Source organism: Alnus glutinosa, chromosome 3 (genome assembly GCF_958979055.1).
Source record: "Alnus glutinosa chromosome 3, dhAlnGlut1.1, whole genome shotgun sequence".
Lineage (NCBI taxonomy): Eukaryota > Viridiplantae > Streptophyta > Magnoliopsida > Fagales > Betulaceae > Alnus > Alnus glutinosa.
In genome coordinates, this window is record NC_084888.1 from 37179617 (window position 1) to 37197665 (window position 18049).

The window sequence follows — 18049 nt, forward strand, 5'->3', positions numbered from 1 at the left end:
TTTTTATGGAGCTTTGAATGCAAATTTTATGGGACACCATTCAAAACATGGGCCCCCTTAAAACCCAAGAATCCAGCAGTGAATACGATTAATAAAACATCTTCAGCCCTTAAATTTCGAACTTTGAAAGGGCCAAACTACAAGACAATGTAAGGCAGGGAATGTCCATTCTGTCTCATCCTAATGCAATTCAAATGCCATTTCGGGACAGACGTATAATACGTCCAATTTGAAAGGCAACGGCTGATTGAGATTCGGTGTAATAACTTTGATTTGAATTGTTAATTTAAATAAGCCATCTAATTGGTTGCAGTGGCCGAATAACTTTATTTGGTTTAAATAAAACTGTTCAAATACATTCTCTGATTCACCTCTATTATTGAGAAAATGAGTATATAAATTTACAGCAAAATAAATTCTCTAATTCCCCTCTTTATTCCAAACGGCGAGATCTTGAAACAAATATTTTTTGTAAATTTAATGGAGTGAAATCTCTCTATCTCAGCATTGATCACGCCACAAAAGCAGCCTCACCCTATCGCTATTATATGAGGAATTTGATAGAGACATCTTCTAAGAAATCGGCAAATTCTTATCACAAAGGAATACGATGTAAACCATCTGTCCCATTTACAAACCAACGCACTATATCGGACACTCATTTATCATGGTCCTAAAAATGAGGAGCCAAGAGCCATGGACTAGATGTGACTAATACAACGTTTTCAGCCCCTCAACCCGTAGGCTTTCTTTTCCAAGGAGTCAAAATAACAAGTGCAGTTTTAGGATTGTACGAGCATTTATATCCCCCTTTTTTCTTTTTAAAAATACCTACATTCCAAAATAAGATGATCATCCCGTTCTCATCGTATTCTTATTGGTCACACTGGGACCAAGCCAGTGATATATTGAACTTTTCAAATCAATTCAAGCAAAGGAAATATTCATAAGTTTTCTTGTTGCATTAGAATCCCAACTGAGGAGATGAACATCAAGTCCATAAGCATTTTACCTTCTACATCAACCTCAAAATTCTAACCAGTAACCACAATCAGCATCTCTAAACAAAGAACTACCAAATGAAAGACTGCATAGAACCCTCTCCAGTTTCCACAGCACTAAACATGAAAGAGACAAAACAAAACATCATCAAGCAATTGCTTGCTGCTCACGGAGCAACATCTGATCGAAGTGCCAGACCCCTGAAAATCCACAACACCAACCAGTTTAGGGACCAGGAAAAAGGGCTTAAGCAACCAGTAAAGAGAAAAGGGTTAAAAAAGAAAATGCAATTCGATGAAGCACATGAGAATGCCTATGCAATAAGTTAGTGAAATATGTGACAAGGAAGTGGGCTTGGGGATCCCTACCATGTCCTGTCCCCAATCTTCTCAGCTGTGCAACATATTCTGACATTTTCTTGATGGCTTCCACCTAGAAAACAAACACCCATCAGGCCAAAATCATATTAATGCAACATCAATTCCCCTATATATTGAGATTCCCTACAATTCCCTACCAAAGAAGACGGGCAGGAGAAATCGAAATCACATGCCCTACGAGAGGGGGCTCCCTGCCTGATTACAGGGGCAGGGGGAATTTCGGGGATCCCAATTGTAGGGGATCCCGGTCTTCCGTAGAGTCTTTCTTATTCAAACATAGGAAAGCAGAGAGAACATTTTGATTACCTGATCAGTTAGAAACTCGCTTTCAATAAAATCTGACAACTGCACATCATGGTTTCGCTCGGCAACCTGTTGATCAATGTCAAGAGCACGAATCAAAAAATTGCACTTGCGTTGGCTTAAAACAAAATAAAGTGACGTACATAATAACTGAAACTAAGCAAACAACAAGGAGTAAGGAGAGATGCATTACGCCGTGCAAGATGAGGAGTTTTTCATTTGTTAGCTTCTCCAAAGACAGTCCCAGCTCCATGGCTGAATCAAAAAAATAGATAACATTATGTTAAAACATCATTCTCTATTAGTTTAAGTTTTTAAAATAAGTCGTGATTTGCTACGAATTACAAAATTACAAGTGTTGTCCCGTCCCACACGCGAGGGACAGCACTAAAGTATTAATTAATTCAGCACTCACTACCAACTACCAAGTTAACAATATCATGTAAAAACTATATCAGTCCATGGTGCTATAATCAAGTCATTTGTCCACCATACTTAAATAGACCATTAAAATACATCTTCCTAAAAACGATATCACAGGATCCACATCTGCATGCACATTGTTAAAGATGTAAGATACATTGAGAACATTCAGTAATTTTCAAATCCGTTAGTAATTGTAAAAACAAAAGAGTAATGTTAGAAACCACATTTCTATCTCACTGCTATTCCATTTTGCTAAAAAAAATCTAATAATTGATTGGCACTATTACATTAGTAAAGTGGCTGAAAGTATTAGGATAAAAGTGTAGTTTCTAGCATTACTCTTTTGTTTTTACAAGTATGTGAAAATTTAGAACATTATTGAAGGCTGGAAACCACACTTTTATCTCACTCACTACTACCATACTCTGCTAAAAAAATCTAAGGAATGATCGACATTATCCCCCTTAGCAGAGTGGGTAGTAGTAGGATAAAAGTGTTATTTCTAGTGTTACTCTTTTGTTTTTACAAGACAACACAAGAAGCCCCCAATGATTCACAACTTAAGCTAGGCTGATCAAACAAACAGCTGCTTAGATAGGCATACAATGCCTATTACGCCACAGTAATGCTACATACCACACAAACATCTCACAAATATTTCACAAAGCTAACGTGGCAAAGTTAATAGCCCTTGGATTAAATATATATATTTTTTAACAAGAGTTGATCCAAAGGCTACTAAATCTTACCACATCAACTTAAGGTGAGTCAACTTTGTAAAATATTTGTAGCATGATTATGTGGTATGTAGCATTCCTCTTCCTTCACGCCACATGTATACCTATCTATTACAGGCATATGGAAGCTTAGGGTAAAAAATTTCAATTATCAAAACAACATCCATTTTTCTAAACAAGCCATATACACTACCACGTATTGAATTGCATAATTAGAAGAATAGGGATCAATTTATAGGAGGGTCCAGTGAAAACTCACCATATAACGCATCTCCCTTCTCCGCATGATCGAATTCAGAGACAGGCATCAGAATAGATTGCAGCTTCACTCTTCCACCTCGTTTGTTCTGAGCATTTCCCAAAACAAACAAAACCACAAGTCATAGTTAACCCAAAAAACAAAAAAGAAGACAAAAGTATTAAACAATTAAGATGCAGATGCAAAATATCAAACACCTGATATTGCATCAAAAGCTCCGCATGATGCCTTTCTTCTTCACTCGATTCTTTAAAAAACCTATTTACAACAAAATCTCGTAACTCAGATTTAACAAAAAAAACTTCAAGAGAATACATAAATAAAAATGAGATGTCAAATTAAAAAGAAAAAAAGAAAAATTACTTGGCAAGACCCTTCATCGCAACGTTGTCTCTATCAAAGTAGGCAAACATGGCATGGTAAACGTACGAGACATTGTATTCGACACTGTCATTCCAACAAACAAAAGACCCAAAATCGTAATGAGCAAACAAACGAATCACAATAAACAAAACCACCCAATGAATTCACAAACATGTAAAATATTCAAAGCGATGAAAACCAAACAAAAATCCCACTTGATCTGCTCGTTAATCGCGGCCTCGGCCTCGTTACAGTACTTTTGGCGAGCGAGAGAGTCCTGAGGGACGGTGGGGACGAGATCGAGCTCCTTCTTGACCTCCTCGAAGGGCTCGAACACGACGCCGGTGAGCGGTCGGCTATTCGCACCCTTCGAAGCCGCGCAGATAACAGAGCCGCTATCTTTCTTGGCCGAAGAAAATCGGAGAGTCGAAGCCAAAGAAGCCGAAGAGTTCAGAGGAGAAACTGAACACGAAGACGGTGAAACAGAGAAACACAGAGGACCCAGAGTCTCTCCGCGAGGTGGGTTCAAAAGAGAGAAAGCTGGGGCGGCCTTAAGAAGCATGGTGTTAAAGAAACAGAGAAAAACAGAGCAAATTCAGAGAGTTCCAAGAACCAGAGGAAATGAGAAGTGTGTGGGCGTGTGGTGAGGAGGTGACGGAGGAAGATGGCGATATATATGGGCAGTTGAGCGTTGGTGTGGGCCATTTGGATGGGAGACACGTGGGCGGTGGAGATTGAAGGGTGGAGGTGGGCGCGTGGCGTACTCGTGCTTCGTCTAGCTGTATGTTCTGGAATCCAGGAAATATCTGGAAATTTGGGTCCAGATTCAGAGTGGCGGGATAAATTGATAATTGTTGGCCATAAATTTTTATAGGCTTTCTTTTTGGTGGCTTTTCGAAGTCGTGTGCCATTCATGCATCATGCATGCTCAAAGAAGACGAAAGGTTGAGAATCTTTAGGGTTTTTGATTAATGGTGGCCAAGATGCTGAGTGAAATTATATACCTAGTATTTTTAAGGTTGTTATTATTATTATTATTATTTTCTAAAATAAGAGATTAACCCAATTTGTTTTCTTTCTTTTTTTTAAAAAAAAATAAATAGAAACAACTTATTACTTAAAAAAAATTAAAAATTAAAAATGCATCCCGCATGGCGTGATCGCCCAACAAGGGAACACAAGCATTGCGTGGCCTCTCTAACGAAATACTATAGAGGCACCCACAATAGGAGAGAGAGAGAGGTTGTACGACCATATTTTATTTATTTATGTTATTTTTAGAATATACTTCTCATAATTTTATCAAATAATTTCTTTGGAATGATTATCCGATAATTTTATGTGCAAGTGGGATGGGATACTTGGTACAACTTTTTCAGTGGGACAAGAAGGATTGAAGATAAGACGGAAAAGATCAACGATGCTTCAATAATCAATAATGTTAAAATATTAAAATTTTAAATGATTGAAAACTGACCCAAATCCGTGACAAGATTTTGGTTGCTATCTTTTTTACAGGTGTCCTTTCATTACCATAAAACGCCAAACAGATCAAGGTAAGAATATAGAGGGGACACCCGGACACACTTATATATTATATATAATATGACCGACAAACCTCTCCTCTTCTTCTTCTTCAATTATTTTTTTTTTAAATAATATTATTGATCAAATTAAATTGAGGGGAAAGAAAATTTTCAAATTTAATTTATTAAATTGATATTTATTTTAGATATATGTGATTATTAATTTTATATGCATTTTTAATTAATAGAGAGTTTGATTCTAAATGATAGTCTTCCTTAAATTGGGTTAAGGAAAATTCTCTTAATCTATTCTATTAAATTAAGGACATAAATTTTCTCCAACCTGAGTTGGAGGTCTCCATCCCAGTTTGAAAAAAAATTTCTGTCTATTTAATATTTGTTCTTAAAGTATGTGAAATTCACAAGTTCTAAAGATAAATGTCGGTTTAATGAATAATGTTACTCTTCACTCATTATCACATCGACCAACATGACTTTTTTTTTTTTTTCAATTGTATAGAAATCTTTTTGTGTCAATACAGGCAGGGACACAAAGATTGAGTTGGAATGGGCTTGAGCTGATTCCAGGTTCCTTGGTTTGGTCTGCTCAGGATGGGTTCAATTCATTGGATTGTAGTGCGTCATCAAGGCAGGCTCAGCTCTCTGGCCCATGAGAACTACTGCACAAAAGGATAGAGGCTTTGCTTACTCTAACATTCTTCTTGGGCTCAGGCTCCCACAGAAAAAGGAAGTTTTATGGAACCTCGACCAGAATTTTGCAACTACTTGGGCAAAAGTTGCTGACACCAAACCTAGCCCACCAATTCCAATGCGTTGGCTCCCCTAAATTGATTAGTATCTAAAAAATTGTGCTAAATAAAAATGTGATTTGTTTGGTCAAAAACTACAAAAGTACTTCTTTTAACTTTTTTATTCTTAAAAAAAAAAAAAAAAAAAAAGAAGACTAAAATGTACTTTTGAGAAAAGGTTAAAAATGAGATTTTGTTTTTTCTCTTTTCTAAAAAGTTATTTTTGGCTTTAAAAACTCAATTTTTCAATGTAATTCCAAACAGACTCAGTCATAATCCATTTTATGATTCATACGTCATTCAAAATTTCAAATAGCATGACATCATATATACTCTTAAATGTAACAAAATAAAATATTAATTGTATTATTTTGCCTAGTTGGTTCTCCTAAATTTAAAAGGCCTTTTTCTTAACCTATATAGGTGTCTTTCTTGGGCTTTAGAAAGATCGCATCCCATATTGGGTCTAGTGGAATTTGATAAGCGGATTGGGCTTTTGAGCAAAAAACAGAGGAGGTAACTTTTAAGACTAAGAAAGAAACTTAAAATAAAAATAAAAGCCATTGATATTAGTTAAGTCATCAACATGCAATGGACCCGGGAGATAATTAAAAAGTTAAAAGGGAAATTAGGTCACAATTTTCTTTGTGCTTTTCGTCATTTTGATTTTAATACTTTGGTTTTTAATTTAATAAATTTAAAATTTGAGTTTAAGAGCGGATTGTGTTGAAAAAATATCGCTTTTAAAGTTAAAAAGAGTTTTTTCTTTTAGAAAAAGCTTTGTATTTTAAACAAAAAATAGGTGCGTTTTGACAATTTTTATGGTACGTTTGACATTGAGATTTCGTAAGCAAAAAATGTGATTTTAAATAAAATCGCATAAAATGAATAATTTGGAATTGTATTTTTTTTTTTTTTTTAATTATGATTTGAAAAATGCAGAAAATGTACATTTTCAAATCAAAAGCAAGATTTTTTTTTTTTTTTTTTTTTGAAAATGCACAATTTTAAATACTAAATTGTGATTTTAAAGGTCAAACCATAATTTTGCCAAATATTTAATTGTATTTTTGAAAATAAAAGGGTCAAAAAAAGACTTAGAATTTTTTTTTTACCAAACAGACAAACTTTTTTGATTGGCACAAACTTTTTAGGTACCACAAGTAATTTTTAAGCCTTCTAATACAATCTCAAACACGCTGTAAGTTCATTATAAATTCAAGATATTTGTTAGAATTTTTGGCAGAAAATACTGTAAAAATACAATTATGCATAATTTTTTTTTTTTTTTTTAAAAAAGAGAGAGAGAGAGAAAAGAAAGTCAGAATAATGATAGAAAACCATATGCTTCTCGAAAATGAATCTTCATCCCACGATGCACATTTAATGTCCGCGTTGGAGGGCCTCATGTTTTTTCCTTCCAAAGTGGTGAAGATGTCTGTTTTTTCCCCTTAATTTATTCACAGAAACCAAACAAAAAACATGGTTCTTACCCCTACTTTAATTACACCGTCTCACAATCCTAAGTTAGCTTTCAAAACGGAATATCTTGACAAAGCCCATTGCTCGGGCCACTCCAATACTAATCAGAGGCACTAATAATCTTACTATTAGCATTTTTTATTTTTAAATAAAATAAAAACCAAACTATTTTTTCTTCCTTTTTAAAATAAATTCTACAATAATTGTTAGTGCTCTAAACAAAGGCGAAAATCCAAATTGGATCCTCTCATTTTTAAGTGAAATAAAGATCATTTATTTTATAGTCAAAATTTTGTTTTATTATGTATAACGTTATTGTACGGGAATAGGATCTCTTTTATTAAATCATTTTATGGTTTAGATTTTGTTTTGTTATATTTAACGGTGTACATGGTGCCACGTCATTTAACATATACATCATTAAATCTGTAAAATTTAATATGAATCGTGAAATGATAAGACCAACGCCATTGTGGAATAGGACCTCTCAATTTCAAGTAAAATAGGTACAATAAACTAAAATGCTGACCACAATATAATTCATGTTGATCTCATTTGAAAATAGAAAAGATGGGGGATCAATTGATAGAAGAAATTAATTAAGGAGTGCCCAAATCACTCCTTAATAAACACCAATCATAGAACTTCGAATCGTGAGACCAACCTACAAGAAAAAGAGAGCTGTTCTATTTTGAAAGAAGGAAAAGAAGCTTGGAATCATGTGATGGGCAATTAATGCAGGAGAGACTCCTATAAATCTCAATACTAATCTCCCTCGAAATGGGTTTCATTTTTAACAACCTCTACATCTTATGGTGTGTTTGGTTCGAATATTTTGGTGTATTCGAACCGGGTTTTTATTCAAAAACCCGACACCCGCATCCATGTTGAATAAAACCCGAATGCTTTATTGAAATCGGTTTGTATTTCGAGGTATCAGATGATCAGAGGCGTGAATATTTTGGTGTGAAAGCATTTATTGCTACAATCCAATCCAGCTGCATTTGTTTAATGTTGTGGGACCCGCGTCTTCAGACTCATAATACAGAAGACAATTGGGTGTATTTCACTTTAACATTCAGCATTAATGTGAGCTTCTAAGGACCATTGACTAAATCATGAAGTCACTAGAATAAATCTTGTCCGTCAGATTTTTTGTACATATCCGAGTGCAGCCAACCACTCCCGCATTGTAACGTAATTCGACCTTGTTTCAGTTTTTTTTGTTTAAACAAAATATCAAGCTTTCATCTTGTTACGAGATCTGCTCAGGCGCAGTCAGACGCAGTGGAATTCGGCTGGGTGTAAAACGTTTACACCGTTTTCCAGAATTTATGTGATAACAACCGTTAGATTATAAGACCAGTAGAGTTCCTATTTTTTTCCAGAATTTATCTGTTTCTTTTTCCTTTCCATAGATTTTTTGTTTGCTTTTAGTTTCTTTATTTTATGTTAGATATATCTTGCTCAAATTAATTTGTGGTAAATGAATATGTCGATAATTACGGTTTATAATTTTGAATTAAAACAGATAAGTAATTTAATTTTAACGAGAATGAAATAGGCATTTTTCACGAGAAATGAGAAGGAAATAATTTATATTAAACTCGAAAAAATATTCGTTACTAAATAAAATTAACTAAAATTAATCATAAAATTAAAACAAAAAAACGTGTTTATCTTAGATTTAATAAAGCAAAATAAATTAAAATCATTAGTCCATAAAATTTAATACTCAATTTTTAATTAGTATACAATGAATATTTCAATTATTATCAAGATTAAAGAAAAATTACAGTTTAGTCCCCCAAATTACCACCCGTATTGTATCTAGCCCCAAAAATTGCTAACACTCCGACTTCGGTCTCTCAAAGGCTCAAACTACCAAAACCTTTGAAAAAATGCCACATTGGGCGAGATATGTCCATATTACTCATGCCGCATGTCATTATAGAATTTTTTAAAAAAAAAAATTGAAAAAAATAACTAAAATCCAAAAGCAAATATATATATATATATATATATATAAATTTCAAAGAAAAATAGGAAAATGGGGGTGGCTCGTAGGCCACCCCCCTCCCAAAGGGATGGCTGCCACCTATATTTTCTTCTTCTTTTTTTCTCTTTTTTTTATTTTTATTTTTTTTATTATTATTATTAAAAAAAAGAATAAAAATAAAAATAAAAATAAAAATATAATTTTACTTTTTTTAGTTTTTAGTTTTAATTTTTAATTTTTTTGTAATTTTTTTTTATTATTAGTTTTATTATTTTTTACCATACCAATCATTATGCACAATTTTTCATACAAACCAATCATCTTCAATCATTTCCTACTATTAAAAAATATTTTTTTTTCAATTTTTAAAAATTAACACTTATTTTCATAACACCAATCATTATACACAACTTTTCATACAATCCAATCATTTCCAACTACTTTCTACCATTATAAAACACTTTTTTTCAATCTTCCAAATTCAACACCCAAACACATATTCGAAAAGAATCTGAATTATATTCAACATCCAAACACATTTTAATTGCCTCAAAATTCGTGATCAGATTCAGAATATTATTCATATTCGAAATATTCGATACCCAAACGCACCATTAACATGTCAGGATCTCATTAATTTCTTGGTGGGGGTTGTTTTCTTTGTCTCTAATTAACATCATTTAATAAATTTTTGTTGAATTAGCATTTAACAATTTCTTATTGTCTATCCATCGATCCAAGGACACGGGTGAAATTGAGGAAACTCCCATCAATTTATAGTTTAAATTATTAGTAATTCGAGCACTAAATATAAGAATTTTTTTTATGTAATCAATATGGACCGCAAAAAAAATATGTGCTTCTCATGAGTACACAAGTTCCTATAGCATCATAAGAAGGATTTTGCTGTCACTATCCATTAAGATTTTGAAGCACTTCTATCTTTAAACATTATTGCGACAAATTGAGACAATGAACTATTTCTTAGCTGACCAGCACAAATTCTCTAGCTATCTGATAACAATATATTGGAACTCACGGGATCACTTTCCGTTCAACTGCTCACGACCATGCAATAGAACATAATACAGGAATAAAATCTAAAAATTGCTGATCCTTTATTAGCTTAGAATTTATTTGATATGGAAGATCTATAAGTGTTAGAATAGTAAATGAATAATTAATTAATTAATTATTATTATTGTTATTATTTTTAGCTTGATTTTTTTTAAAATGAGTGGTATTAGAGTTCAAATTTCTAATTGCAACCAATTCCGATCTCAAAGCATGGGTGGCCTCTAAAAGTTTAGAATAGATGAGAGATATTAAAGTCTGATCACATAATTTAGAGTCAATAAGAAATCAGCCAACTATTTTGAGGCCTCATGCCTGTGCCAGCACCACCGGATTAGACAATATCTAAGTTCCAATTCTATAATATTATTGTTTTATTATATATTAATGCATATATAATGACCCTTGCTTCATCTATTTAATGATTTGGGTCAACCGAGAGAAAGGAAGAGAGATTGTGTTTGTGTGTATTTCACGTGAATGTTTGTGGGTCTAATTCTAAACAAACCTCCAAGTTGAGCCCCCTTTTTTGGTACCCGCTAGGGCTTTGTCTTTTTTTATAGAAATTTTTAACAATTTTGATGTTCAAATTTTTAGCAAAGTCATTGCTTATTTGTCTGAACATATCGACAATCAACATAAGATTTATTTAGACAAATGAGTCTCACAAAAACTTGTTGCCATATTTATTGTCTGAATTGCTAACAATTCAAAATTCTCATTTCTCACGGCTTGAATACAACAAATTACCGAAAATACGAATTCTCCGCCTCCCTTTAGGACCATTAGCACACGGTTGTACCATGTTAACATGTAGAAGCCTAAAAGGGTCAAAGGAGAACGTGGAAGCCATAAAAAAAATAATGATGGCGCTTTGCGGCGTGTAAACCACAACAGTGGTTGTGGTCGTTGTTTTTGTTTTTTTCTCTAACATTGATCCGATCCTAAACTATTCAGAAATGGGTTTACTCGTAACAATAGAAAATATGATGCATCAGAAATTAAGAACATCATCGTCATATATAAGAGAACATCCTCAGTTGATCTCTAAATGTTAGAGGGAGATCGAAGACAACATTAACATTTATTTAGAACTCTAATTAATCCTAATTCTAATATAAACCAAAAATATTAGACGAGGAGCCCAATTTATATTTTCTGCATGCCAACACATATATAACATTATGTCCACATGTAACATTTTCTAGAATTATTAATAAATTTAGGGAGTGGCTGGGATCCATTTCTGGACCCACCCATATTTGGAGCGGACCCCAAGATACAAGAAAGAGTGGAAAAATGTCCAATTTTTATTTGAACACAGTTAGCAAAATAAATAAAAAATAATAATATAAACGTTAACAATAAGACAAAAAGCAAGTAAGCAACCATGATGCCTGGAGAATTACTTGGGTGCCCTAAAGAATCCTTTGGAATTACCTCCTGTCTCTCTGCTTATTTGGAGCTGTAGTGTGCCCATTTGTTTGATCTAGCTATAACGTTCTTGAGGAGTCGAGAAAAAACCCTTGTTCAAAAGAAAAACTCCATGATACTGGAGTGTACTAGTTTCTCATTTTTTTAATGCTTAGTTATTAATGTTCTTCAACAGTTAAGTGTGTTTGATCTAGAGCACACGTTCTCAGCGATTATAAATATACACACTCCAATCCCATTCTCTCCAAGCTCTGTTCGATCTACTCACCTTCCCAATCATATTTTCCTCTTTCCTCCTCGCTTTTCCCTTCTCCACATACCAGCTGTACTTCTTCTCACAGCTCATTCACAAACATTAATGGGTGGGAATTCCCCATGCGCTTCCTGCAAGTTGCTCAGGCGTCGATGCGCCAAAGACTGCATTTTCTCCCCTTACTTCCCTTCTGATGACCCCCACAAGTTTGCCATTGTTCACAAGGTCTTTGGCGCTAGCAACGTTAGCAAAATGTTGCAGGTCTGTCTCTCTCTTTCTCTCTCTCTCTCTCTCTCTCTTGCACACACACAGTCATTGATCTGAAACTTATGCCCACTTTTGCTTCTCCCGAAAGTACCATGAAACTTTTTTTTAGAAAGTTTTAATAATGGGGTATCCGGGGTGAACGGACCGGGATCCTAAGACACCGTCTAAAGCGCCTCTTTCACACGGGTCGTGTAAAACTTAAGCTTTTGCCTGTGGGCCACACCCGAGAAATGGTTTGCACTCAAAAGGGTTGAAGTGTCGAGCCTTAGACATAATGCTTTATGAGGCACAAGAGGCAAGTGACTTACTACTTGAGCCAACTCTTTTAAGATTTAAAGTACCGTGAAACTTTCCCATGGTTTAATATGGGAATTACCTCCTGTTCTTCTAAACCTTCTTGTCCTTAATTTCCCTTGTTCCTTCTCAAAAACCAAGCCAATTGTTTATGATTACTAATTTACTATGATGTGGTACAGGAGCTCCCGGTTCACCAGAGGGCAGACGCAGTGAGCAGTCTAGTTTACGAGGCAAACGCAAGAGTGAGAGACCCTGTTTATGGGTGTGTTGGAGCCATATCTTACCTACAAAACCAGGTCTCACAGCTACAAATGCAGCTAGCAGTGGCTCAAGCAGAGATACTGTGCATCCAGATGCAGCAGGAGCCAGCCATGCCAACCACACAGATGGACCCAGATGACAAATCATACTTTCACCACGATAGCCTCCCTCAGTACCTTAATTTTGCCTCCTCTAGCAATGTAATTCATGACTCTCTCAAGAGAGAGAGCATTTTTGGACAAGACATGGTTTCTTAATAAAATCGTTTCCACCTTTTGAGCCTTCAGCATATTCTTTTCTTACGCGCACAGATATAATGGAATGAAATTTTATAATGTGAAAGAGGTAGAGTTGTTTGTACTCTCTTTCTGGTTAAACAAATGATCGGAATTTTAATAATGAGAGACATCGGAGGGTAACTTGAAACAAGGGTAAGATGATGGAGTCAACTCTAGCATGTGAAAGTACTGAAGTAGAGATTTCTTAGTAACTAGCTTGTTAAACAAATCATGGTGCTCTTAGTTTATTTGTCTTGTGTCGGTGGATTTTCAGAAAAATATCAAACATAAATTCTTTTAGCTAATTATATAGTGATCATCAACTGTGTGTAGAAGGATAATAAGCCAAAACATGAGAAATTTTCCTAGACCTCAATCCCTATTCCTACAGGACAAGCGCACCCTCACCCAAAATAAAAGGCAGGCCGGCCGGCCTCCATGTTTGGGAACATGAGTTGGAATTGGACAACTCACTCTATGATTTTCTAATCTGGGTTTATATTCCTAGAAATGGCAGAACATACCGTTGTCTTAGGTAAGGTAGCAACATCTCCCATTTTCATTTCAGAGATCGAGCTAGGTCCTCAATTCATTCATGAAGGAAAGGAGCATCCTCCTCTTTGGACACGGTGTGTGAGAAGGGCCGGGGCTCGCCTGTACGAGGAAGAAAGTCTTGCCCAAGTAGGGCCCCCAATTGAGCAAGGTTCATTGAATTCGAATCTCCAATGAATTGCTACACGGGTTAGCGAGAAAGTTAGCGAGAAAATTCTTATGGGGCCTATCTGTTCAAACATCGGTAGGTTCTTTGAGACCTGTTTGGATAGATGAGTCATTACTACAAAAAAACATGCAATTAGTCATGTGATTGCAGTAGCCGTTACTGTAGCCACGTGGCCAATTAGCCATGTGTAATAAATAGACGTGGCTAGATGACAGTTAGCCATGTGTATTTATTACACGTGGCTAATTGGCCACGTGTAATTAATACGCGTGTCTAATTGGCCACTTGTAATAAATACGCGTGGCTAAAATATTTATATTTTTTTATAATTTTTTATATTTATATTTGTAATTGGCCACGTGTATTAATTACACGTGCCCAATTAGCCACGTGTATTAATATGCGTGGCCAAGTAGCCACGTGTAATAAATACGCGTGGCTAAAATATTTATATTTTTTTTTTAATAATTTTTTATGTTTATATTTGCAATTGGCCACATATATTAATTACACGTGGCCAATTAGCCACGTGTAATAAATACGCGTGGCTAAAATATTTATATTTTTTTATAATTATATTTGCAATTGGCCACGTATATTAAATACACGTGACCAACTGTTTTTGAAAATTTGTACACTATATATATATATATAAAATAAAAATATATTTAAAATATAAATCAAGAATTTGGCCACGTGGCCAAAATTGGTGCAGGTAGGCGCGCGGGACAATTCCCGCGCACCCACCTGCCATTACTTTGAAATATATAATATATATATGTATATAAATTATATTCTCTCAGGCTCTCAGTGTTCTCTCTCTCTCTTTCTCTCTCTCTCTCTCTCTCTCTCTCTCCCTCTCGCTCGCTCTCTCTCTCTCTCAGTGTTCTCTCTCTCTCCCTCTCGCTCGCTCTCTCTCTCTCTCTCTCTCTCTCTCTCTCTCCGTCAGACGCGCACCACCGGCCAGCTCTCCGTCAAGCGTGCACCACCGGCCAGCTCCCCGACCACCGCGTGGCCGGCCTTCCTGACGGCGATGTCTCTCTCTCTCTCTCCGTCAGTACCCTCTCACTCTCTTTCTCTAATACCTCTCTCTCTCTGTCTCTCTCACTCTCTGTATCTCTCTCGGTATTGCCGGCTAGTGACGAGACGAGAGTTGGACGGAGATCGTATAGATAAAACGTTTTATCTATACGTTAACGTATACGTGCACTCCAATATATTAGGAAGGAAAAAAACAAAAAAAAAAAAAAAAAAAGAAGAAGAAAAGATAATATAATTGTTGGCAACATGCATTAAGTATACCTGTCCAAAAAAAAAAAATTTAGCCACGTGTATTTTAATACATGTGGCCAAGTGGCCGCGTGTATTTTAGCCAAGTGTATTTTAATACACGCGGCCAACTGTGCAGTTAGTGCCACCCGGATCCACCACGTGTATTTACGTGGCCACTTGCATGTGACTAACAGTTCGCCACGTGTACAGTGACCGTACACGTGGCGAACTGCAAGTGGTAAAAAACAATTTTTTTTGTAGTGCCTATGCGAGTTCTCTCACTTTTGTTGTTCGGATACTTTTTTGAAAACACATAATTTCAAATGGTAAACTGCGATTTTAAATGTAAAAATGCGATTTTGCCAAATGTTTATTAGTTTATCTATGTTTTTAAATTGCAAATCCAAACAGACTATAAATGATTAAAGTTACTTATTCTTATTAGTTTAAGCTTTTGAGATATGCAAATGATGATTTAATATGATTTAAAAGCAAAACTCCTGACTTCAAACTATATCTCTGTCATTCACTTTTTATTTCAATTAAGAGATAATTGTATCACTGGTCCTTGGGATTGGCCTAAATTACAAATTACTCCCTATGGTATAAAAAGTTTATGGAGGATCCCTGTGGTAAATTATAATTACGAATCACTCCCTGAACCCGTGTTCCGTCCACTAAGTTAAAAGATTGCATTCGTTTGTCACGTCATACTTAATAGGAAATTGACATGTGGCCACCCCAGGCATAGGGGAGGCCGTGCGCCACCCCCAACAACCACCACCCCTTTGCTATTTTCTATTTTTTTTTAAAGAATAAAATAATTTTTAAGTTTTATTTATTTATATATTTTTTATTGTAATAGATACGTGTCGATTTCTTATTGGGTATAACATGACAAACTAATGGAATATGTTAATCTGGTGGATGAAAAACGGGTTCAATGAGTGATTCGTAATTATAGTTTACCATAGGGATCGCCCATGAACTTTTTGTATCACAGTGAGTGATTTGTAATTTAGGCTACCCTCAGGGACTAGTGATGTAAATAAACCAGTCCGTCGGACAACTTGCTCTATACTCGCACGGTTAAACTCGACCCGAACTTGAGCTCGACACTGTACAAACCCACTTGATTAGTAAGTGATACATACCCGACTCGCTCGACAAAACTCGATAAGGGCTCGCGAGCCTAACTCGTTTAAAGCTCGACCCAACCCGTTCAGCCGACTCGTTTAAGGGTTTGCGAGCTTAGCTAGCTCGTTTAATGTAAACCTCTCTCTCTCTCTCTCTCTCTCTCTCTATATATATATATATATATATATATATATATATATACTTAATCATACTATTCATAAAATATAATAGGATTATAGGACTATATGATTGTGTAATATATAACATTGTGCCATATGACATGTAATCATTTTATTATATGTTATAAAGTATTATTATTAGATATTTAATAATTATTACATCATTTATTTATTATTGTAAGTTATATAGTTTATTTAACATACAATATATATATAACGTAATATTAATTTTTAAATGAGCTCACCAATTTTTTTGTATGTTAAATAAACTATATAACTTACAACAAACTCAGTCGAACTGAACTTAATTTTTAAAATTCGTCATGAGCTCGAGTTCGACTCGAGTTCATTTAGCTAGCTTGAACTTAATTTTTAAAACTCGTCATGAGCTCGAACTCGACTCGAGCTCGTGTTGAATAAGCTCGAGATTTGCTCGGGTTCGTGATGAATGAGCTTGAGCTCGTGATGAATGAACTCGATTTGGCTCCAGCCCCTCCCCTGTGAGCATGATTTTCACCAGGAGGGGGTGGCCTCACGCCTCCCCCTCCTGGTGGTAATTTCCCTCTGGCTCCTCGTGAGTCAGGGTGTTTTTTGTTCCCCCAGGGTTGGACCAGTTGAGGTTAGTTTTTCTCCTAACCTCTAGGATTGTGGAGCTTTTGTTCCCCCGGCTAGATTCGGTGGTGGCTGACTTTCCCTTAGCCTTTTTGGACTATGGTGCCTTGTTATTTGCGTTTTTTTGTTTTGTCTTTTGTTTTGGCAGGACTATTCATCTCAAGATGTCTTCTTTGGAGAAGTGGTCGAGCCAACGTGTCGTCGGCGGGGTGATTTTTGGCCCTTTTTTTTTTTTTTTTTTTTTTTTTTTTTTTTTCCACTTTTTTCTTTGATTTTGGAAGCTAGATCTACACTTCTTCGCTGACTTCTGACTGACACGCACCCCCTAGCCACGTTCCCCGTCGTCTTCCGCCGCAAGCTCTGGTCGTGTCGGTCGTCGGTGATCGGGGCGTGGCTCCCACGCGCCTGGGAGCTCTCTGCTCTGTGTTTCAGACCATGCTCGGCGGCAACCGGTTATACGGCGTCGGATCTCCTTCTGGGTGGTCCCGGTGACGGCACGTGTTCTTCACGCGTCGCCGTCCGGCATCTTTGGCTTTTTCCCCCACTCCCGGCAGCTTGTTTGGATGTTTTTTTGCTTATGTGTATTTTTGTGTTTTTATCTTGTTTCTCTAGTCTCAGCTTGCTTGTGTTTGAATCAAATTTTATGGGAATATCTGTTGGCTAATTATTAGATCATCCCTCTTTCTTTAGAGAATGAGCGTTATTGTAAGAGAGGTTCAAGTGTCATTCTTGTAAAATTTGTATTTCTGCTTAGACAACTATTTTACTAAGCCAGATCTTTCTAGCTTAGAGAGTTGAGGGTTCTATCCCTTACTTTCAAATTGTAAGCCTATGGGCTGTTTACAGTATTAATGCTAACACATGTTATTTTGTTAAAATAAAATAAAATAAAATAAGTCTTCTAAAAATAAATAAATAAATAAACTCAAAGGTAAATGGAGTTCAAACGCAGCCGTCGTCCTCTATCAACTTATGCTT

General features: G+C 35.6%; 2 protein-coding genes across 2 annotated transcripts; one reads left to right on the top strand and one right to left on the bottom strand.

The window, feature by feature from the left end:
* Positions 1 to 941: 941 nt before the first annotated feature.
* Positions 942 to 4126, bottom strand: LOC133862824 (ferritin-2, chloroplastic-like). The gene is made up of 8 exons (XM_062298702.1): positions 3686 to 4126; positions 3471 to 3554; positions 3305 to 3365; positions 3108 to 3195; positions 1879 to 1940; positions 1689 to 1754; positions 1371 to 1434; positions 942 to 1202 (listed from the first exon to the last, which is right to left on the bottom strand). Exons 1-8 carry the CDS (start codon positions 4030 to 4032, stop codon positions 1150 to 1152), a joined length of 825 nt encoding a protein of 274 aa, XP_062154686.1. The 5' UTR covers positions 4033 to 4126; the 3' UTR covers positions 942 to 1149.
* Positions 4127 to 11857: 7731 nt separating this feature from the next.
* On the top strand, positions 11858 to 13158 carry LOC133862825 (LOB domain-containing protein 12-like). Its single transcript, XM_062298703.1, has 2 exons — positions 11858 to 12308; positions 12791 to 13158. The coding sequence occupies exons 1-2, from the start codon at positions 12153 to 12155 to the stop codon at positions 13127 to 13129; spliced, it is 495 nt and encodes a 164-aa protein (XP_062154687.1). The 5' UTR covers positions 11858 to 12152; the 3' UTR covers positions 13130 to 13158.
* The last annotated feature ends 4891 nt before the right edge of the window (positions 13159 to 18049 follow it).

What these genes read in the sequence shown, in the direction of transcription:
- LOC133862825 (XM_062298703.1), top strand. Translation starts at nt 12,153, where the DNA reads ATGGGTGGGAATTCCCCATGCGCTTCCTGCAAGTTGCTCAGGCGTCGA. An exon ending in ACGTTAGCAAAATGTTGCAG is followed by an intron (nt 12,309 to 12,790) that starts GTCTGTCTCTCT and finishes GATGTGGTACAG; the next exon opens with GAGCTCCCGGTTCACCAGAG.
- LOC133862824 (XM_062298702.1), bottom strand. Translation starts at nt 4,032, where the DNA reads ATGCTTCTTAAGGCCGCCCCAGCTTTCTCTCTTTTGAACCCACCTCGC. An exon ending in AGCTTTTGATGCAATATCAG is followed by an intron (nt 3,196 to 3,304) that starts GTGTTTGATATT and finishes GGAAATGCTCAG; the next exon opens with AACAAACGAGGTGGAAGAGT. An exon ending in AACTCCTCATCTTGCACGGC is followed by an intron (nt 1,755 to 1,878) that starts GTAATGCATCTC and finishes ATTGATCAACAG; the next exon opens with GTTGCCGAGCGAAACCATGA.